Raw genomic sequence first — 23,223 nt, forward strand, 5'->3', positions numbered from 1 at the left:
ATGCTGGGAGAACCACTGCTCTCTTCAAAGCTGTCAGACAGGGATGTTTAAGTCTGCAGAAGTTTCTGCTGTCTTTTGTTCAGTTATGCCCTGCCCCCAGAGGTGAAGACTACAGAGGCAGGCAGGCCTCCTGGAGCTGTGGTGCGCTCCACCGAGTTCGAGCTTCCTGGCCGCTTTGTTTACCTACTCAAGCCTCAGCAATGGTGGACGCCCGTCCCCCAGCCTTGCTGCTGCCTTGCAGTTTGATCTCAGACTGCTGTGCTAGCAGTGAGCAAGGCTCCGTGGGCATGGGACCCTCTGAGCCAGGCACAGGATATAATCTACTGGTGTGCCATTTGCTAAGACCATTGGAAAAGTACAGTATTAGGGTGGGAGTGTCCTGATTTTCCAGGTACCATCTGTCACAGCTTCCTTTGGCTAGGAAAGGGAATTCCCTGAACCCTTGCACTTTCCTAGTGAGACAACACCCCACCCTGCTTCGGCTCACACTCCGTGGACTGCACCCACTGTCAAACAAGCCCCAGTGAGATGAACCCGGTACCTCAGTTGGAAATGCATAAATCACCCATCTTCTGCATCGCTCACACCGAGAGCTGTAGACTGGAGCTGTTCCTATTCGGCCATCTTGGAACCAGCACACACCAATTTTTTAAGACAGAAACAGGATGGCCGGGTGTGGTGGCTCACGCCTGTAATCTCAGCACTTTAGGAGACTGAGGTGGGTGGATCACGAGGTCATGAGATCGAGACCATCCTGGCTAACATGGTGAAACCCCGTCTCTACTAAAAATACAAAAAATTAGCCAGGCGTGGTGGCGGGTGCCTGTAGTCCCGGCCACTTGGGAGGCCAAGGCACAAGAATGGCGTGGACCTGGGAAGTGGAGTTTGCAGTGAGCCAAGATCGCGCCACTGCACTCCAGCCTGGGCGACAGAGCAAAACTCCATCTCAGAAGAAAAATAAAAATACAAAATAAAAAAATAAAAAAAATAAAACAGAAACAGGATCACAATCTACATATTGTCTTAACATGTATTTTAATCATAGATAACAGTAAATCTATTCAACACAAAAATTCTGAAAATCTGCAGCTTCATCTTATATAAAACATTTAAACTTCTCAGAACAACTGGGAATGTTAATGTTTCATTTATTATTAATATCAATCAGGGTCCTATCAGGAGACAGAAACCAGATAATTTGAAAGTTTAATATGAACAAATTATTAACTATAACAAGAAATAGGCTAGAAAGAAAGATAATTTTAAGGAATGTAGGAAAAGCAGATATTCCAAGGGCAAAAACAGATCACTCAAGGAAGAGTTCCTGCACCCTTACCCTCTCCAGCTGAGATCCAGCCATGGCTCACCAAATGGCAGAAAAGTCACCTGGTCTGTACTGGCAGAATATGCTGGATATCCACCTTCTAGTTTTTAGGGGAAAGTCTGTCACAGGAAAGCATCTCACTGGAGGCACTGGGCTACAAACCTGCCTGTAGGGGTGCTACTAATTGCCATGCACTGAAGAAGCTAAAGCACTGCAGGAGCTGGGTCTACAGGAATCTGATGAGAGAACCCTGGAGCCAGGAAGGAAAACCCCCTCTTCCTTCAATGTCTCTTCAATATCTTCTACAGATAAAGTTTAACAACGTGCCAGCTAGCCAAGGAAAAATATTTAAGGGCCCATCTCAATTTCATAGAACAGGGTGAGTTTGAAACTGAGGAAAAATAAATAAACAAGTGGCACATTCCACAAACACTTAATGGGCCCCTGTATACTTAGTGAGCCAGGGACTGTACTGCATATTGGCCCACATATGTCCTTTTTGTTTCCGTTTATTGAGTGCTATCTGTTGTCATTCCTGTTCTAAGCACTTAAATATACAAACTCATGCAATCTTCACAATAACCCTGAGGTAGATGCTAGGACCACCCCCATATTACAGATAACAGGATTGAGACACAGAGAATTAACTCACCCAAGGTCAGCTAGTAGGTAGCAGAAACAGAATTTAAACCTGGTAGTCTCCACATGTTTAAGTACCATGCTACAAAGCCTCTCAGGATGTCTTTATGGCACAAAATTATCCAAACCCCTTCAAGACTATCCCCTGACCACTCTAGTGTCTGTATCATGTTAAAGCAAAGAAAAATCCCCATCCACTCTCCATGCCCCCAAACATTATCTCAGGGTTCCAAAAAGTATCTTGGAGGACTTTACTTGGGAATAGCAGTTCCACATATCATGGATTATTGAGTCTTTCCTGCCCACTTAGTGACAGCAGTGGCCATCTGTCAGCACCCACCGCACGATCTGGCTACATTAAGGCGTGAGGTCCACGAGAATGGAGGGATGTGTTCTAACCACATTCTGAACATTATGTGTTGCCTTTTTTTTCTTTAGATGGAGTCTTGCTCTGTTGCCCAGGCTGGAGTGCAGTGGTGTGGTCTCTGCTTACTGCAACCTTTGCCTCCCAGGTTCAAGCAATTCTCCTGTCTCGGCCTCCTGAGTAGCTGGGATTACAGGCGCCTGCCACCACATCCAGCTAATTTTTTGTATTTTTAGTAGAGACGGGGTTTCACCATGTTGGCCAGGCTGGTCTCGAACTCCTGACCTCATGATCCACCCACCTCGGCCTCCAAAAATGCTGGGATTACAGGTGTGAGCCACCACACTCAGACTGCCCTTCTTAAATTTCAGTCAGTCTTGAGACACTGCTAGTAGCTAAGTGAATCTGTCATTTTTATCTTTAGTCTGCAAATCCTTTCTGCAATAATTGCATGTGCCTTTCTTTACTGTTTCTATTTTGCTGTGTTCTGTATACAGTACCAATGCTTTTCAAACTGCATTTCTAATTAGCTCCCAGGTGATGCCATTGTTGTGGCTCTGGGTACCACACTTTGAGTAGTGAGATCCTATACAACTAAGCGAGGAAGCGGTTCACCTCTCTATAATAGCAGGATCCTTTCCTTAAAACCCAAAATCTGCCAGGCACGGTGGCTCACACCTGTAATCCCAGCACTTAGGAGACAAAGGTGGGAGGATAGCTTGAGTCTAGGAGTTCAAGATCTGCCTGGGCAATAGAATGAGATACCGTTCAACAACAACAACAAAACCCAGAATCTAATTTTTGTATCACAAATTTGATGTGCAGTGCCAACAGTTCTTGAGCACTGAGAAATCTTTACAGCCGTCTAGTGACCAAAACTGGATCATAGACAGAACCAAAACAGGGACTCACATTCCTGGAAAATCATCCATACACTTAATACTGGGAATAATAATGACAACAATCCAAAGCTAATAGAAATAACACCAGAATAAGGCCAGGTGCAGTGGCTCATGCCTATAATCCTTGCACTTTGGGAGGCTGAGGTGGGAGGATCGCTTGAGGCTAGGAGTTTGAGACCAGCCTGGGCAACATACAACACCCTGTTTCTGCAAAAATTTTTTAAAATTAGCCAGGCGTAGTGGTTGCACCTGTATTCCCAGCTACTTGGGCAGCTAAGGCAGGAGGATCACTTGAGCCTGGGCATTCAAGGCCGCAGTGAGCCATGATTGCACCATCGCACTCCAGCCGGGGCAACAGAGCAAGACCATCTCCCAAAAAAAAAGAAGAAGAAAAGAAAAAAGGAAAGAAAAGAAATAACACCATAATAAGACAAATAGGAATGCTTTTATTCAGATACTAAAAACATCTTTAAAATATTACACATAGTGAACAAATGATTTATTATATTTACTGACCCCTAATTACTTCAATGTGCAGGGATGGTACCTATGAAAAGCACTGTGTAATTGTAGGTAATTTGGGACATAAGACCTTGACCAAAAACTGAAAATACTATTCCTAGAAAAAAAGCAAAAATATTTTATACATTAAAAGCCTTAAAACAAGATAAAAATGAAACACTGATAAGATCAGAGCTTAGTTCAGTCCAAGAAACTTACTTAGCACTAATACCAGACAATGTGCTATGTGGTGGGGGGTTACAAAGATGCCCTGTGGGAGCTTACAGTCAAAAGACAGTCATAGACTCTTAATTTCATACATGGTAAAGACAAAGATATAGGAAAGCACAAGGTACTGTGGGACTTCAGATTCAAATGGGGATATGATAAAATTGGAAAAAAGTAGACAACTGAGAGGTTCAGCAGTCCAGAAGCCAATTAATGAGGTCCTGAACTAAGAGTGGTAACAAGGATGAAGAGGAGACAGATGTGAAAAGCGTTAAGGAAAATACAATCTACAGGAGTCTGACTGGCCATGGGAGTGCAGAAGGAAGATGGAATTACACTTCGATAACAGTACAAAGTGATTAAGTGAGATGAGAAAAGGAAAACAGAAGTAGATTTAAAGTGGCAGGAGAGGATGTCTTCAGTTGGGGTTCTGTTGAGTTTGGGGTGCCTGTGGGATATCCAAGTGCATGTTCAATAGCAGGTGGATATACATCAGAATATTTGGGTAGAGGTAAAAAACCCATTTTGAAGTTACCGACATAGTAAAAATTTTAAACATGAGATGTGGAAAGAAAAGAGCAGTATGTTAGGGATGGAACTTTGAGAATGCTAACTATTGAGGAAAGGGCAAAGGAGGACGCATTCAAGAAGCAGAGAAAGTAATTTCTGGTTTTTTTTTTTTTTTTTTAATGAGATGGAGTCTCGCTCTGTCACCCAGGCTGGAGTGCAGTGGCGCAATCTCGACTCACTGCAACCTCCACCTCCCGGGTTCAAGCAATTCGCTGCCTCAGCCTCCTGAGTAGCTGAGATTACAGTCGTCTGCCACCACGCCCGGCTAATTTTTTGTATTTTTAGTAGAGATGGGGTTTCACCATCTTGGCCAGGCTGGTCTTGAGCTTCTGATCTTGTGATCCACCTGCCTCAGCCTCCCAAAGTGCTGGGGTTACAGGCGTGAGCCACCGCGCCTGACCAGTTTCTCATTATTCAGAAAATTAGAAGAGACTGGTAACTAAGAATATGGAAATTTTCAAGGAAGGAATGGGCAAGTGTTAAATGCAGCAGAGATGTCCAATGAGATAATGTTAGAAAAATGTCTGCTCAGCCTGGGCACAAAGTGAGACCCCATCTCTACAAAAAAATAAAGAAAGTTAGCCGGGCATGGTGGTCTGCACCGGTGGTCCCAGCTACATGGGAGGCTGAGGCAAGAGGATCACTTGAGCCCAGGAGGTGAAGACTGCAGTCAGCTGTGTTTGTACCACTGCACTCCAGCACTCCGGCTTGGGTGACAGAGCAAGATCCCATCTGAAGGAAAAAAAGAAAAAAAAAAATCTGCTAATTGTAGGTGCCCTGAGAGTAGGTCTATGACTTACTAATTCTTATATACTCGGTGTCTGTTACAAAGACTGATACAATGTAGGCAGCACTCTATAAATGCTTCTAGAATTTTACTGGCATGACTATCACTTTCATTAGTAAAATAACACACTTATACGATTCAAACAGAAACATGTCAGTACTAGATACTGCAGACATTTTCCCAAGGGAGATTTTTCTTGACTCAACTCAGCCTAAATTTTTAGTAGGAAAATATTAATAAAGGAAATATAGAAAATACTTTTCCAACAGAAAGAATAAAAAGCAAAGAAAAAGGATTTAAAATCGTAAAAAAGATAGAATAAATGAATACAAACCAAAAGATCAGTGTAGCAATGTCAATAACAGAAAAATACTATTTAAGCAAAAAGCTACAGTAGAAACAGAGGAATCTTACCGAAAGATAAAAAAGTTCACTTCACCAAAAAGCTATCTCTAGGGCCCAGACTCCTGTGAGGCAAGAGAGGTGATCGAGTCGTGAACATGCAGTCAGATTTTGTTTTTATTTAAAATTGCAGCATTTTACTAATCATAGACTTTTTTGCATTAATTTTTATTTTGAAAAATATTGCATCCAAATACTGCTCATCTTCATTAGGGAGCTCTTTTGGCGGTTCCTTAAATCCTGCACCTGAGGCTCCTGCCTCATTCTAATCCTGGCTGTGGACCAGCAGGGTACTTAGGCGTCTGAAAACATAACCCCAAGTGTTATATCAGAAAAGTAGACAGAATTGCAAGAAGAAGAAGAAGATAAAAATAAAAAATAAAAATAAAAATAAAAAAAAGCTGGCACAATCCCAGTAACAGTTTAACATACCCGCATCAAAAACTGATCAAAAAAATACTAGTAAGGGTTAAGGAAATGCGTGCACAATACAACTAGATTTCTCCTGCAGCTCTGTGAAGGGCAGCCCGCGGTAGGCCAGGTCTGGTCCTGGGCGCCCCAGCCGGCTCCCCTGGGTCCAGGCGTGCGCTTGCGGGAGACGTGGGCGTCTCCGCGTCCGGCCGTCAAGCAATGCCTGGGACTCCACCCTACCCTTCGCGTAGTACTTGTTATACTTCGGCAGCTTCTTCACGCCCGGTCCTCTCCCCGCGCCGGTAGGAACCGTCCACCGCCTTAAAGAAACCTGCTCACCAGGTCAGGGGCGCCAACCAGGTTGCGCACGCGCAGAGGCCGGAAGGGCAGCTGGACGTCGCCCAGGTAGACGACGTCCCGCGCCACCAGTTTCTTGTTGCTGTCACTCTGCACTTCCCACTGTCTTCCTTGGTCTCGGCTTCCGCTACCGCCCGCGGTTTTCCACTTCAGTCTCTCCTGGTCCGCAGCAGCCACGACTACAGATACCAGTAGCGCGACAGCCGCAAAGCGCCATAACGTCGTGCTTTTCTTTTTTTTTTTTTTTTTCTCATGCTTTGTTTCTTCTGATTTTCCTTTTCCGGGTGTTTAGTTGAACACACGTTTTTTCCGTATATGTGTTTTAAATAAATGCATTTAGGGCTAAATTTAACTGTATCCCACCCATTATAATAAATAGTACTTTCACTATTTTCCAGAATAAGATTTTGTGGTTTCCTCTTTAACCCATGAGTTGAATGCTTTGTTTCTCAGCAACTTACACTTGTAAGTTTATAAATATATATTATTATTTATATCCAAACGTATTTATTATTAGAGACAAGGTCTCTGTCGCCCAGGCTGCAATGCAATTGTCAGAGGCGAGTGAACCAGAGCAACTCCATCTTAAAATAGGAGCTAGGTAAAATGAGGCTGAAACCTACTAAGCTGCCTTCCCATCTAAGTCACAGGATGAGATAGGTCAGCAAAAAATACAGGTCATAAAAGATCTTGCTAATAAAACAGGTTGCAGTGAAGAAGTCAGCTAAATCCTACCAAAACCAAAATGGCCCCAAGAGTAACTTCTGGTCGCTCTCACTACTACACTCCCATCAGCGCCATGACAGTTTACAAATGCCATGGCAACGTCAGGAGGTTACCCTATGGTCTAAAAAGGGGAGACATGGGCCGGGCACGGTGGCTCACGCCTGTAATCTTAGCACTTTGGGAGGCCGAGGCGGGCGGATCACGAGGTCAGGAGATGCGACCATCCTGGCTAACACAAACCCCATCTCTACTAAAAATACAAAAAAAAATTAGCCAGCTCTGCTGGTGGGGGCCTGTAGCCCAGCTACTGGGGAGGCTGAGCCAGGAGAATGGGGTGAACCCGGGAGGCAGAGCTTGCAGTGAGCAGAGATCGCTCCACTGTACTCCAGCCTGGGCCACAGAGGAGACTCCCTCTCAAAAGAAAAAGGGGGGGGAGGGGGAGGGCGTGAATAGTCCACTCCTTGTTTAGCATATCATCAAGAAATAACCATACAAATGAGCAACCAGTCGCCCTCAGGGCTGCTCTTTGAAGTAGCCATTCTTTTATTCCTTTGCTTTCTTAATAAACTTGCTTTCACTTTGCACTGCAGAGTTGCCCTAAATTCTTTCTTGCATGAAATCCAATAACCCTCTCTTTGGGTCTGGATGGGGACCCCTTTCCTATAACGCAGTGGCGGATCAAAGCCTCCAACTCCTGGGCTCAAGCGATCCCCCTGCCTTAGCCTCCCAGTAGGTGGGCCACAACGCCTGGCTCATCTTTTAAATTTTTTGTAGAGACAGGGTCTCACTATGTTGCCCAGGCTGGTCCTGAACTCCTGGCCTCAAGCAATCCTCCCACCTCAGTTTCCCAAAGTAGTGGGATTATAGGTATGAGCCACCACACCTGGCTCAAACTTTTAAACTGTACTTTGCACAGGAAACTTCTCTTCAAACACTAAGAATTTAAAAAAAGAGTCATGACTGCAAATACAGTAAGATAAACCTATGAAATTCTGTGAGAATAAAGTAGAAATTGTGGATAAAATGAACAATTTCTTGGAAAAATAATAAATATATAAATATATATGTAAATATATATATATTTATTTACACACACACACACAAGTTAGCCAATAACAAATCCAACTTAAACTTTATCTTTCCTCAGACACCAGGCCTAGATAGTTTTTGAAGTTTTACCAAAAATTGGAGGAACCGAAAATCTTTATCTTATACAAACTCTTTCAAAGGATGGAAGAACAGAGAAGAATACCCAATGCATTGTTGAGATTAACATACCCCTTAATACCCAAAACATGGAAGGATGGTAACAGGGTGTAAAAGTGTAGATGAATTTATGAACAGAGGTGCAAAAATATTAATAAATAGCAAATCTTATACAAGATATAAAAATTAATATGTTATGAATAAGTATGGTTTATCCCAGGAAGACAAGGAAGAAAATAGATTGATCCACCACAGCAATTTAAAATTATGTGTTGAACTTCCAATGGGCTAGGCACTGTTCTAGGCATTTAGCAAAGTAACAGATTTTAAAAGAGAAAAAGCCTTTATTTCCTACACAGGAATCGAGAAAGAAAGAGATAAAAATGACGATTTACCTATAAAACTGGAGTATCTATTCCAAACTATTACAAATAAAAAAATTCAGCAAGGTTGCTGGATACAAGAGCAACATTAAATAATCAATAGAATTCTTATACATAAAAATTAACTAATTAGAAAAAAAGTATTTTTAAAAAGCTCATTCACAATACAACAAAATTTAAAAGGTACCTAAATATAGATCTAACATATACAACATTATCTTATCATTTTTTTCTTTTTTTTTGTTTTTTACAATTTTCAGTTATAATTTACTGTCTGTTATGGGAAAAATTACATGTTTCAGTAGACAGTTCGTCAAACTTTTCTTTTTTTAACTTATGTCTTCTAAAATACTATCTCAGTTTGTTTTCTCTCTATTCCCACCAGTTAAGGTTTTCACTGACCTCTGTGTTCTAAGACTTTTTTTTTTTTTTAATTATACTTTAAGTTCTAGGGTACAATATGCACAACGTGCAGGTTTGTTACATATGTGTACATGTGCCATGTTGGTGTGCTGCACCCATTAACTCGTCATTTACATTAGGTATATCTCCTAATGCTATCCCTCCCCCCACCCTCCCCACAATAGGACCCGGTGTGTGACGATCCCCTTCCTGTGTCCAAGTGTTCTCATTGTTCAATTCCCACCTATGAGTGAGAACATGCGGTATTTGGTTTTCTGTTCTTGCAATAGTTTGCTGAGAATGATGGTTTCCAGCTGTATCCATGTCCCTACAAAGGACATGAACTCATCCTTTTTTATGGCTGCATAGTATTCCATGGTGTATATGTGCCACATTTTCTTAATCCAGTCTGTCATGGACATTTGGGTTGATTCCAAGTCTTTGCTATTGTGAACAGTGCCACAATAAACATACGTGTGCATGTGTCCTTAGAGCAGCATGACTTACTTATCGTTTTTTTCGTAAAGATCTTGGAGGACCAGGAAAATCTGAATAGCTAGGGAGATAATTCCATATTTATGAATGGGAAGACAATATTTTTCAGATCTTAGTTGTAATAAAATAAATAAATAAATAAAGTGTAACCAAAAGGTCTAAAAAGTGCCAGAATGCATATATTCAAATTCCAGCCCCACCATTTATTTCTTGGTCCTTCGATCTCGGGGAAGTTATGTAGTTTTTCTCTATATTATTACCCATTTATAAAATGGTGATTAATATACTTCCTTCTATATATAGTTGCTGTGTAGATTATATAAATTAATTCACACATGGCAGTTACACTAGTGCCTGGCACAGAGTAAGAACTCAATAAATGTCTGTTATCATTAGGACGTTTGTTGTAGCCTTGCTTGTTATAGTAAAGTACTGGAAACAGTTACTTAAAAATAAGACTAAAGGCAAATATGGAAAAGATTTAACATTAATAACATTTGGGTGATGAGTATATAGGTGTTTTTATTATTCTTGGTAGTTCCTCTGTGTTGAAATATTTCACGAGGAAAGGAGAATAGTAATAAAGTCATCATTTATTTATTCATATCTACATTTCCACAGAAGTATTAGTTTAGGTGAATTATCATATCTTGATTTTTAAAGTTTCCATAGAAAGAGGTTACTGAACTTATGTTATTGGTATAAAATATAAAGCTGTCTGGTCTCAAAATGCTTTTCATGTCATCCTCCTACAACTTACATTCATAAATTCTATATTCCAATCAAATTGGCATGAATCTGCCTTTTTCCACATTTGTATCTTTACGCCCACTGTCTCCTCTATATTTACTGCCCTATTCATATTCTATCCATTTTCAAGTTTTCAGCTCAAATGCCACCACCTTGATAAAGATGAACCTAAGTCTCTATGTTATAATTTATTGCTTCTGCCTTTTAGTGTTCCAGGTATCATTCTGTTTATCACATAGCCCTTGTCACATTTTCTCTTTTGTTAGAAATATTTTCCCCCTACTTTCTTTCACACACACTCTACAGAAGCACACCCGTATTTTTAATGGAGCAAAAGTTGATACAATCTCAAAAGTGCCAGAGCAAACTGATTCAAATATGATTTAAATACTGATTTCAATTCACTGCACAGACACATAGATGCTGCCCATGGAACTCCTATACTCTGGGCTTCACTGGCTGGTGAGTAGAAATTGTGATGTTCCGGGTCCCCACTTTCTTGCCTGGCAGTAATTACAAAGTTGCTGCAGGATTTCTCAATCCAAATATTCTTGACAATTCTCAAATAGTGGGTTGCGGAGAGGGGTACTTTCCCTCTAAGAGTCTGGGGGAAGTTGGTCTGATACTGTAGGAGGGATGATCCCTTGCATAATCAGAAACCTTACTCCCAGTTTTGTGGTTCCTCTGTTGGGCAGCTGCTCTGGATCCATTTGAAACCCACTGGTGGTTGCCCACTTCCTCCAGAGAGCTAACCTCAGTGCCTGCTTCTGAGGCCAGCTGGGAAACGCATCTGCTGATCTCACAAATCACTTTTCAGAGAAATTCCCTGGTGGATCTGCTGGACTTTGTCCTTCCCAAAGCAAAGGGAGCACCTCTAGGAGGGGTTAGAGAGGCAGTTGGGGGTGGATCAGGCAAAGTCTTGCAGCATACCTCTGATCCTTGCTCTTCATACCTCGACTCCGTTGCTTTATCAAGCCCACTCTGCAAGACTTCTCTTATTTTCAGTAGTAGTCACATATTTCTCTTCAGGGGAACCCCTTCTCCATCATACAGGTTTGTGTTTGTGTGAACTCCAATTCTGGAACATAAACTGATTATTTTCCATTATATTCCTGACCAAGGTGGTTTTTGCAGACAGGTTTTGGCCTCCCTGATCTCTTATCAGCTTGCCTCCCCAACAACCTCTCCAACAACCATTGTTCAGTATCATCTGAACAAAACTATGTAAATGCTGAAGAAATGTCACATAATCATCTTTTTCAGCCTGACACACCACAATCTCTCCTGTATGGAAATTCTAGAGTCATAATTGAAATAAACGGAAATAGCTGATGGCTTTTTAAAAATGGAAATATTCTGACAGGAGGCTACAGGAGGGAACCTCTAGGGGACGATGTTACCTAACAGAATTTTACAGTTGCCCTGTTCGGAACTACCCAGTTTACGTTCTCCATTGCCTAACTTCCCGTGTTCTCTCCAAGGTTGTTTCCTGGCCTGTTATATTTTCTGCTTCCTCTGGAGGGCACTAGTTGCACCTACTAACATGTAATAAATGTTGGCCTGCTTCTTGCCTTTTATAGTTAATCTGACTTAGATCAAGTGATCTCCAGCTGAGCCCATCCTACGTTTATATTAATATTTGAGAAATGCAATCCATTTTACTAAGTATATATATAGGTCCCTGGTACTCTTCGGGCTTAAGACTGTTTGAATTCATATCAGCACTCAGATAACTCAAATTCCTAAACACACAGATTTTCTTGTGATTCTTAATTGCTACCATGCTTCTGAAAGTACGTTTCCTATTAGAGTTGCTTGGGTCACAACTAATCTTTGAGGCTAGTAACTCTTCATCTTTCTACCTTCAGGGTCTAGCATAGTGATTCGCATATAGTGAGATGGGTGAATGAATGAATGGGTGGATACGTGGATAAACCCAATACCTTGTTCAGGATATTAAGAGTTTGACTTAGGCAGCACAGCATAGCTAAAGAAAGAAGCAATTAGTTTTAGGAAATAAATGCATTAATAAATGTAGGAACAACTGAATAAAATTCTCCATTTTAAAGCATAAAATTCAGTGGTCTTCAATATATTCACAGAACTGTGCAATTACCAATATCTCATTCCAGCACATTTTCATCGCTCCAAAAAGAGATCTTGTACCTGTTCGCAATCACTCCCTGTCCCCTCCTTTCATTCGTCCCTCTCCATCCCTTAGCCCCCCAGCCCCTGGCAACCACTAATCTACTTTCTGTCTTTATGGATTTGCCCATTCTGGATCTTTCATATAAAGGGAATCATACAGTATGGCCTTTTAAATCTGTTTTTTTTTAATGTGTAATCCCATAACACTTTTAACATAACTCTTTAACACTTATTTTACTGTGTTGGGATTATTTGTTTATGGCCTGCCTCCCACTGCACTACTAAGCATCACAAGGACAGATTATGCCTTGTTTATTTCAACTTTGAATGTAGAGCTCAGGGCCTGTTACAGAATGGGCAATCAATAAATGTTTGCTGAACAATTGATGCTTTTCCAGCTCCAAAATGCATGAAACACTGTGCAGACCTAACTCCTTTCATCTTTGATCAGTTTGCAGTACCACCAGAATCCTTGTCTGTAACTCTTTTCATCTCTTTCACTTGTTTTATGTCTTTGCCTAAATTTACATTTTCTCTTTCACAAATATAGCTTAAATTCCAGAAAGTGGGGACATGTCCTGCCCCAAGTCTGTATTCACAAAGTCGTGTTTGCCCCTTGTTTGTGTGGATTAACATTCTGTTTCTCTGAAATCTTTAAAATGAGAACCATGCCAGTGTTCTATAAACTGTAAGATTTAACATTTTCTTTCTTTTCTTCTTTTAGCCATACTTCCCATTGCCTCCAGCTGTTGCACAGAGGTTTCACATCACATTTCCAGAAGGCTTCTGGAAAGAGTGAATATGTGTCGCATCCAGAGAGCTGATGGGGATTGTGACTTGGCTGCTGTCATGTGAGTGCTCTTCAGCCAGGAGGTCTAAACCTGCACAATGATTATTTCCCTGACCATTGAATAATAGGTTGGAAAGGCTTTGCTTGATTACAACATACAAACCGTCATCCAAACAAGGGAGGGAAGAGTAAATATTCTGTCTGTTAGGCCCCAGGCTCCCTGGAGTAAATTCATAGTCTCTCTGTCCAAAGATGTCCTGAGCCCCATACCAGTGCACCATCTACTTCCACCCCGTAGTGCTGTGGTTAGCACTAAATTCCCCCAGTCACCAAAAAGTGTTCATGACTTTCCTAAGCAAAACAAAACCCCAAATAAAAGATGACTCTGTTATATTTCATGGCTTTTAACCTTTTCCAGTATATGGGTTGCTGTCATTTCTACTTTCTGAATTCATCAGGAGCATATTATAAGGTTCAAAAAGGTAGGCCGTGTGTGGTGGCTTATGCCTGTTATCCTAGCACTTTGGGAGGCCAAGGCAGGGGTATCGCTTGAGACCAGGTGTTCAAGACCAGCCTGGGCAACATGGCGAGACCTCATCTCTACAAAAAACTTTAAAACTAGCCAGGTGTGGTGGCATGCACCTGTAGTCCCAGCTACTTGGGAGGCTAAGATGGGAGGATCATTGAGCCCAGTTTGAGGCTGCAGTGAGCCGTGATCATGGCGCTGCACCCCAACCTGGGTGACAGAGTTAAATCCTGTCTCAAAAAACACCACCACCACAACAACAAAAAGGCAAAAACAGAAGAAAAGGTTCAAAAAGAAGTTTGTAAATATCTATACCTGTCACAGTGCTATATGCAATCCAATCACAAATGCCAATCCAATCTCTGCTTTTGATTCTGTGATGTTGGCTCATGATGAAACTTCCCAGCCCTGCCCCTGGCTCACTTATTAAAAGCTTTGTTTGTACATGTACTTAACATCTCTATGGAGGCTCTAACATCTGAACTGCATTGGTATTTAGTAAATCTGGATTCTGACAACAATGCTGTGAGGAAAGCATAAATGATCTCCCGATCACACACAGGAGAAAGCTGTGACTCAGGTTACACGGTTCACTTGTGTACAGCTCGTGAATTGCAGAAATGGGATGTGAACACAGGTCTCTTAGTTCAGAACACTATATACCTCCAATGTCATTCTAAAGCAGTGGTGGGACTAACCATAAAATGCCCTCTCCAAACTCTACTGCATCTGAGTATCAGGCATCTCCCTGGCATGCAGGTTTAAACACCACTTGTGGCTCCAGGTGATGCCAGTGAGTCATTTGGTGCTCCTTTCTTTGGGCTATAAATAAACCCGTTGCTTATGCCTGAGTTCCCGAGTCACTCAGAAACCTTATTCTTTCAGTGAATTCAACAAATATTAATGAATTAATGATTATGCGCCAAGCACTATTCTATATGCTGGGGATGCAGTGGTGACAAAATGGGTTCTGTCTGCCTAGAGTCTCCAGGGGACTCTTTATCCAGCTGGGTTCTGCAGATCATCTTAATGATTTAAGATGATCCCTGGAACTTGAAATATATTTTACCCCCTTTCAGAGGGATTTATCTATTATTCAATTTTGAGGAAAAACTGCTCCAAGATAAGGGTTCTTAAAAGTTCAGAGGAAGAGTTTGTAAGATGTCTGTTGATAGACTTTCAACAGGTTAGGGGCTGTGAACTTCCTGAAATTTTTGTGTATGAACCTGTGAGCATTTGTAGAAGGTCCATAGGTTTTATAAGATTCTCAACGGTTCTGAGATCGAATAAAGTTTAAAGATCACACTCAGGGTCAGATGTAGGGGAGGAAACAATTCTTGATCCAAACTTGCATTAAGCATGAGTGTCTTTGTGGGAGAACGGAGAAGACTGATAATTTCCTCAGCATCTCAGTTCAAGCCACCACCTGGCTCCATTGGCTCAGGTGGTTTAGTCATTGGGAACCAGCATCACCTGTGGTACTCCAGGGACTACATACCAGTGAGGATTCTGAGGGGTGCTCCAAGTTCCCAACTTCTTTGAAAAACTCCTTGGTATATGTCTGGCCGAGATTCTACCAGTCTTTTATTTAATCTTAAAGAATACTGTTGATAATAGTTGGAGCGTAAAACGTTCATAGACAATGCATGGATAGACAATGCTTTAGGTGGTTAGAAACAGCTGGATATTTGTGTCGAGTGGACACAGCTGCACTAAATCTGTCTGAACCTGCTCCAGTTGCTCTGAGAAATTCCAAATTTTCAGCTCCTCTCAATTCCTTCCACCTCATTGGCATATATCACCTCAGACTTGAAGCTTGAAACTTGTAAGGGCTCCAATAGGACTCCCAGAAAGACTTGGAGAAAAAAAAACAGAGCAAGTTTCTGTGGGTGTATAAGACAGATTCTGGAGGTTATCCAGGGAAGCTATTGGTAACAGGATTTTCAGGGATGTTTCTTTGGGATAAGCAGGTGTCAGAGATCTGAAAGGCATAGGAACGGAAATGATGTTTTGCTGTGATAAGGCAAAATATAATCAGAAACATAAGTCTTCATTTTAAAAAAGACTCAATTTTAACTAAAGAGGTTCTAGGAAGCCAATCACCTGGATCCAAAAATATTTACTTTATTCAAGCATAATTTGTAAATTGACCTCTGTGCTAAGAAAGCTGAAAAATACAGAGTTACTATGACCTAATCTCAAATAAAATTAAACTCTATAGTATTTTTTAACCATAAGTTACAGATCCTCTCTGTTCTGTTTCCTGATGTTCAACATAAATAGATAAAGATTCTCTTGTTTTCAGATTAGTTTAGTATGGAGCATGTCTTTACTTATCTAAAATGTAGTCCCTTAACCCTGACTGGGTATAAAGACTTTAAGATTTGAGAAAGTGTTTAAGATGCAGAAAGCATTGCTAACACTAGAAATATAATTCCCAAGTAGCATGTATTACTAATAACAATTAATTAATATAAATCAACGTACAGTAAACTTATTAGGCTTTTTTTCTTTTCTGCCAAGAAATAGGTCCTTTGTTTTATACCTTATAAATGGTCATTGTAGTTTTTGATGCCTGAGACAGCAGTTTTCTTGTTCAAACTCCTCTACAGTGACTTCATTAATGAGCTTCTGGATGTTTCTGAACATAAATACAGTAAAAAGTTGTTTTTCATGGCCAGGTGCGGTGGCTTACACCTGTAATCCCAGCACTTTGGGAGGCTGAGGCGGGCGGATCACGAGGTCAGGACATTGAGACCATCCTGGCTAACATGGTGAAACCCCATCTCTACTAAAAATACAAAAAAATTAGCTGGGTGTGATGGCAGGCACCTGTAGTCCCAGCTACTTGGGAGGCTGAGGCAGGAGAATGGCGTGAACCCGGGAGGCGGAGCTTGCAGTGAGCTGAGATCACGCCACTGCACTCCAGCCTGGCTGATAGAGTAAGACTCTGTCTCAAAAAAAAAAGTTGTTTATGTTGGGCAGAGGTCAGAGGATTCTTAATCAAACAGACATTTTTTGTTGTGAGAAAATGTGAAGTTTTTAAATAGAATTATCTGGAAGGCTTGAGTAGTTTTTCAGATGTGGTTGTGAGACATTGTTGTGTTTCGAGGAATGGGTAAAGAAATAAAGTTTAGGGGATATTAAAGGTATAATCTCTATGGCAGGGCCACCCCTTTACGTCCATCAGACTATCTCCAGCTATCCTCCTGTGGGTTAAGAAAAAAAAAAATCAGGGATTGGCCTCATGATTTCTAATAGTCAAAACTCTCCACCTACAAACTCACCATTGGGAAGGTGGGGATTGGTGCCCATCAGAATACTATGGAATTGTGAGTAGGGGAAGGAATGTGGAATAGGCCAGCCCCCTTTCCAACATTACTTCATCTCTTTCTATCCTGGTGGAAAATACATGGGATCCAAGTAGAGATTTAAGAAGTTTTTAAACTTTAGGATTCTAAAACATCATAGGATCTCAGATTTGGGAGCTGTGTTCTGGTAGCTGATTTTTTTTCCTGGTTGAATTACATTGGGAGCTTGTGTCACCAGCAATCTTTGAAAAAGCCCACATGCTAGTTGTTGCGTATTTTCCTATGGTCCTCCACCTCTGTGAATCCTCTGTCTATATCTCTTCAATCTGGTTCTCTCCTTCAGCACCAGTGCCAATGCCCCTCCCTGAGTACTATCTCTCTTATTTTCATAATGGACTTGAATCCTAGCTCTTTCCTGTGTAACTTGTGGGCTTATCTGCATGTCACTGAAATCTTTTTTTTTTTTTTTGAGACAGAGTTTCCCTCTTGTTGCCCAGGCTGGAGTGCAGTGGCACGATCTCGGCTCACTGCAACCTCCATCTCCCAGGTTCAAACAATTCTCCTACCTCAGCCTCCCAAGTAGCTGGGATTACAGGTGCATGCCACCATGCCCAGCTAATTTTTGTATTTTTAGTAGAGACAGGGTTTCACTATGTTGGCCAGGCTGGTCTCGATCACCCGACCTCAGGTGATCTGCCTGCCTCGGCCTCCCAAAGTGTTGGGATTATAGGCGTGAGCTACTGTGCCCGGCCTGCATGTCACTGAAATCTTTATCTGCTCAGTTTCTTGCTGACATCACAGGGAGAAGCAAGAGTTTTAGTCCTTTGGAAAGGGTAGGAGCTTCAATGCCAGTTTTTTTTTGTTTGTTTGTTTGTTTTTGTTTCCTACGCAGCAGTGGTACAGCCATGTTTTCTCCTATGATAGCAAACCAACTGACCATAGTGAGAAATAGGTGGTGCCTTTTTTTTTTTTTTTTTTGAAGACTCTGTATCTAATACACATAGCGAATATATTGTTCTCTTATTAAGATGCTCTACTTCTTTCAAATTAATATTCCCCACATGGTGGCTTTATTATGTTAAAGCTCATTGTTACTTTCCCCCCATTCTCCCCACTTTTCTCCCATTTCAGGAGTCCCTACATTAGCTGATAATGATTCAACTTAGGTCATCTAGAAAAACAGCAGCCTACTCTCTACTCCACCTCTGTTTTTTCCCTGAATAACAGGGTCAGGAGTTTCAATTTATCTGGACATAGAAATACTGTATATGTAGAGCCAGCAGGATTTGTGACATTTGGTAAGAGCTGATGACCCCTCGTGGGGAAATTAGAAGTCACCAATATCTTTTTCAACAAAAAATTCTTCTAGTTACCAGAAACTGTGCGTGCTGCCCTAGCATTCTCTCAACCCACTGTGAGAACTTCATATAGAAAAATGAAAATGAACCAGGCATGGTGGTCATGCCTGTAATTCCAGCACTTTGGGGGCTGAGGTGAGTGGATCACCTGAGTTCAGGAGTTCAAGACCAGCCTGGCCAACATGGTAAAACCCCGTCTCTACTAATAATACAAAAATTATCTGGGTGTGGTGGTGCACACCTGTAATCCCAGCTACTTGGGAGGCTGGGGCAGAAGAATCACTTGAACCTGGGAGGCAGAAGTTGCAGTGAGCCGAGATCACACCATTGCACTCCAGCCTGGGTGACAAGAGCGAAACTCCATCTAACCAAAAAAAAAAGAAAAATGAAAATGAAAGCACATTCTGAACTGTGTCATAGATCTACATCATATTAAAATGTTAACAAATGCCTAGAATATCTTAGTTTTGTTTTGTTAATTTAAGTTTTAAATTGTTTAAGTTTTAAATTAAAGTTTTGAATAAGGCCTTTTCAAGAAACTTCTAGACTATTCCTCCTTCAAGGAACGTATCTCCAGTAGGAGAGATGAGATGAGTATTCAGATAAAAGACAGCATAAACTAAGTGCCAGAAAAGAGGTAAGTAACTCTCATTGTGGAGAATCAGAGGGGAAAAAGGACAGCATCTAACTGAGAGAATCTACAAATCCTTATGGATCAGAAAAACCTCAAACAAACCTTAAGGATGTGTTTGAGATGGGCTGTGAGGATGAATTGGTTTTGTTGGGTGAAGCTTGAAGTCAAGGAAGATAATTGTTTTCACTTGGTTTTTATTATCTCTTTTCCTCCTTTCTTCTTCCTCTTTTTTCTCATTCCTTTTCTCCTCCTGCTCCTCATCCAATTCCTTCTTCTCCTCCTCTTTCTTTTAATACTCTCTGCTGATATCTGAGGCCCCACAGGCAGCAGTGCTTGTGAAGTCAAAATTGAACCTTGTGGTGCTCAACTTTAGAATTCACTTCATTTCTACACTGAATTCAGAAATTTAGTCTGAATTTAGTCTCTAGGAATACAGTGTCCCAAAGTGGGAGCTGCAGGTAAGTCACTTAGTGGTTATTTATATATATTTTCTATCAGTGACTTTCTTTTGCTTCCCTTTCTAACAGCCTTCATGTCAAGCGCAGAAGAATCTGTGTTAGCCCGCACAACCATACTGTTAAGCAGTGGATGAAAGTGCAAGCAGCCAAGAAAAATGGTAAAGGAAACGTTTGCCACAGGAAGAAACACCACAGCAAGAGGAACAGTAACAGGGCACATCAGGGGAAACACGAAACGTATGGCCATAAAACTCCTTATTAGAGAGTGTACAAATGAATCTACAGAGACAATTCCTCAAGTGGACTTGGCCATGATTGGTTGTAAGTTTATCATCTGAATTCTCCTTATTGTAGACAACAGAACAAAACAAAATATTGGTTTTTAAAAAATGAACAATTGTGTGGTATGCAAATGTAGCCAATAATATACACAACTGGAAGATGAAATGAAAAGATAATGCTGGCTGGGTACGGTGGTTCACAGCTGTAATCCCAGCACTTCGGGATGCTGAGGCAGGAGGATCACTTGAGTCCCGGAGTTTGAGACCAGCCTGGGCAACATAGCAAGACCTCATTTCTACAAACAAAAAAACATAGGCATGGTAGTACTTGCCTATGATCCCAGCCACATGGGAGGCTGAGGTGGGAGGATCACCTGAGTCTGGGAGAGTTTGAGGTTGCAGTGAGCAGCGTGGGTGACAGAATGAGACCCTGTCTCTAAACATAATAATAATAATAGTGCTTATCTTCATATAATATTTTAAGAGGAGCATATAGATATAACTTCTCCCACCTTTTTAATTATAGTTTTCCAAACTTACAGAGAAGTTAAAAGAATGGTACAATGAACATCTATATATCTTTCACCTAGATTAATAGTTGTTAATATAGTGTCACATTTGCTTTCTCTCTCCTCTCTTTGTATGTGTTTCTATAGAAAATATTATAACTTTTAAAATATACCTTGTTTGCTGAACCATTTGAAAATAAGTTGCAAACATCATGGCACTTCACCCCAGTTTCTTTTTGGTGTTATAACTTGACATACTCTAAAATAAAGACATTTTTCTACCTAATCACATTGTCAGTTTTATACCTAAAAAATTAACAATTTCATCTCATATATTCCATATTCAAATTTTCTCAACTATTTAGATAGCATTTTATGTAGTTTTTTTTCAATCCAGTAAACAATCAAGGTTGACATACATACTGCAAATAATTGTTATTTTTCTTTAATGTCTTTCAATCTAATAAAGTTCCTCTGCCTTTTTTTTCAATTTTTAATATTATTTTGTTGAGGGAGGGTCTTGCTGTGTCTTCCAGGCTGGAGTGCAGTGGCACAATTTTGATTTTGGCTCACTGAAGCCTCAACATCTGGGGCTCAAGCAATCCTCCCACCTCAGCCTCCCGAGTGTCTGGAACTAGGTGCATACCCACCACACCTGGCTAATTTTGTTTATTTTTTGTAGAGACAGGGTCTCACTGTGTTGCCCAGGTTGGTCTCAACCTTCTGGGCTCAAGCGATCCTCCCACCTTAGCCTCCCAAAGTACTGGGATTATAGGTGTGAGCCACAGTGCCTGGCCTAATTATTTTCTTATAATCAAATTCAGGTTTAATGTTTTTGGTAAGAATTTCCTATGTGAATTTGTATACTTATTTTGTCAGTTAGAGTTCATAAATATTAGAGGTTTTTTCTAAATAGAAAAGTGTAAACTAAATATAACTTCAAAACATCTAGTTTGAGTAGCTACCATTGTTTGAATTGTAATTTTCTCATACTGAAAAGAACAAAAAGCCTGCCTTGCTGTCCAGAATATTTTGCCTCCCGCAGTCAGTTCTTGGAGCACCACTAGTTAGGGGCCCAGAGTTTGGTCCTCTGTGTGGTGATTTTACACTCTGCCTAAACAAGGAGTCTGCATCTTTTAGCTCCTCTCCCACCCTTCTTACACGTTTTTGTTGTGTTTGGTTTTTTTTTGTTGTTTTTTTTTTGAGACGCAATCTCACTCTGTTGCCCAGGCTGGAGTGCGGTGGCACAATCTCAGCTCATTGCAACCTCCACCTCCCAGGTTCAAGCGATTCTCTTGCCTCAGCCTCCCAAGTAGCTGGTATTACAGGAGCCCAGCCACCACACCCCGCTGATTTATGTATTTTTAGTAGAGACGGGGTTTCCCCATGTTGGCCGGGCTGGTCTCAAACTCCTGACCTCAAGTGATCCACCCAACTCTGCCTGCCAAAGTGCTGGAATTACAGGCATGAGCCACTGCACCCGGCTCACACGTTTGAGTCGATACCATTGTGCCATTCCTCTTTTGGCCTCTTTTTTGTCCATAGAGGCTTTGAGATAGGAAGAGCCCAGTGTTCACAAAAAGCCAATAGAAAGCAGGAGCCACTTTTTCAGGTGGCAGGTGTCCTGGGTCTCCCTGCTGGCTAGTCCCAGGCAGTGGTGTTGCCAGGATGTCTTGAAGGTGATAATGGGACACACAGAGGCACTGAGTCTCCATAGGTTAAAATGCCACCAAAACTGGCCTTTGCCTAATATCCTTCATTGACTATTTAGCATTTAATTTATTTATATTCCTGACATTTCTGCAAGCTTTGTATTTATATTTCCACTTTATGGATGAGGAAACTTGAGGCTCTTAGAGGTAAAATGACTTGCCCAGATCACACAGTAAGTGGCATAGACAAGCCTTTTAAATAAGAAAAAAAATCATAAAATATAATATAAGAGTAACTTAAAATAATAAACCACAATTTTAAATTAACCATAATAACCAACGTTAATAAAAGTTGAGATACCAAAATACTGGTGTCTAATTCTTTCAACTAATAACTTTAATTATTTTCCATTTTGTTTCTTCTAGTTTGATCTACAATGCTACACAGTTGTTGGGTAGCTATGAATGACAGTAGGTTTACATGATATATTTTAAAAACTGATTTCTCTGCAATGCAAATAATTGAAACTTTGTCTGAAGATAGTGTGCCTCGGAAACCAGATTTTTTTTTTTTTTTTGAGATGGAGTCTCGCTCTGTCACCAGGCTGGAATGCAGTGGTGCATCTCAGCTCACTGCAATCTCTGCCTCCTGGGTTCCAGCAATTCCCTTGCCTCAGCCTCCCAAGTAGCTGGAACTACAGGTGCACACCACCATGTCCGGCTAATGTTTTGTATTTTAGTAGAGACAGGGTTTCACCATGTTGGCCAGGATGGTCTCAGTCTCCTGACCTCGTGATCCACCCACCTCGGCCTCCCAAAGTGCTGGGATAACAGGCGTGAGCCACCACGCCCAGCCAAAACCAGATTCTTAAAGAAATTACATTTTACAGGTTATTGCATGTGCTTAGTAAAACATTATCACTGTTACTGTACTATGCACTATTATTGTACTAAGAGTGAATACTGTTACTATATCATGAGTAAATCACCTGGTTAATCCTTTAAGTTTTCTTTTTGAAAAGTTACATTTTTATTGAAGTCATATAGGTGTGTGATTAAAAAAATCAAAAGTACAGCAGAATTTATAATAAAAATAACATCCTCCCAGC

The 23,223-nt window shown here is 41.0% G+C and overlaps 1 protein-coding gene and 1 long non-coding RNA gene across 2 annotated transcripts; one reads left to right on the top strand and one right to left on the bottom strand.

Annotated features, from left to right (window-relative positions):
* Window positions 1–3,655: 3,655 nt before the first annotated feature.
* Window positions 3,656–7,020, bottom strand: LOC140711515 (uncharacterized). The gene is made up of 2 exons (XR_012092783.1): window positions 5,730–7,020; window positions 3,656–5,260 (listed from the first exon to the last, which is right to left on the bottom strand). It is a non-coding gene; the product is annotated as an uncharacterized lncRNA (long non-coding RNA).
* On the top strand, window positions 6,386–23,223 carry CCL28 (C-C motif chemokine ligand 28). The gene is made up of 3 exons (XM_037990799.2): window positions 6,386–6,533; window positions 13,320–13,446; window positions 19,742–23,223. The coding sequence occupies exons 2-3, from the start codon at window positions 13,397–13,399 to the stop codon at window positions 19,932–19,934; spliced, it is 243 nt and encodes an 80-aa protein (XP_037846727.2). The 5' UTR covers window positions 6,386–6,533; window positions 13,320–13,396; the 3' UTR covers window positions 19,935–23,223.

The sequence above is a fragment of the Chlorocebus sabaeus genome, chromosome 4, assembly GCF_047675955.1.
Source record: "Chlorocebus sabaeus isolate Y175 chromosome 4, mChlSab1.0.hap1, whole genome shotgun sequence".
NCBI classification, from domain to species: Eukaryota; Metazoa; Chordata; class Mammalia; order Primates; family Cercopithecidae; genus Chlorocebus; species Chlorocebus sabaeus.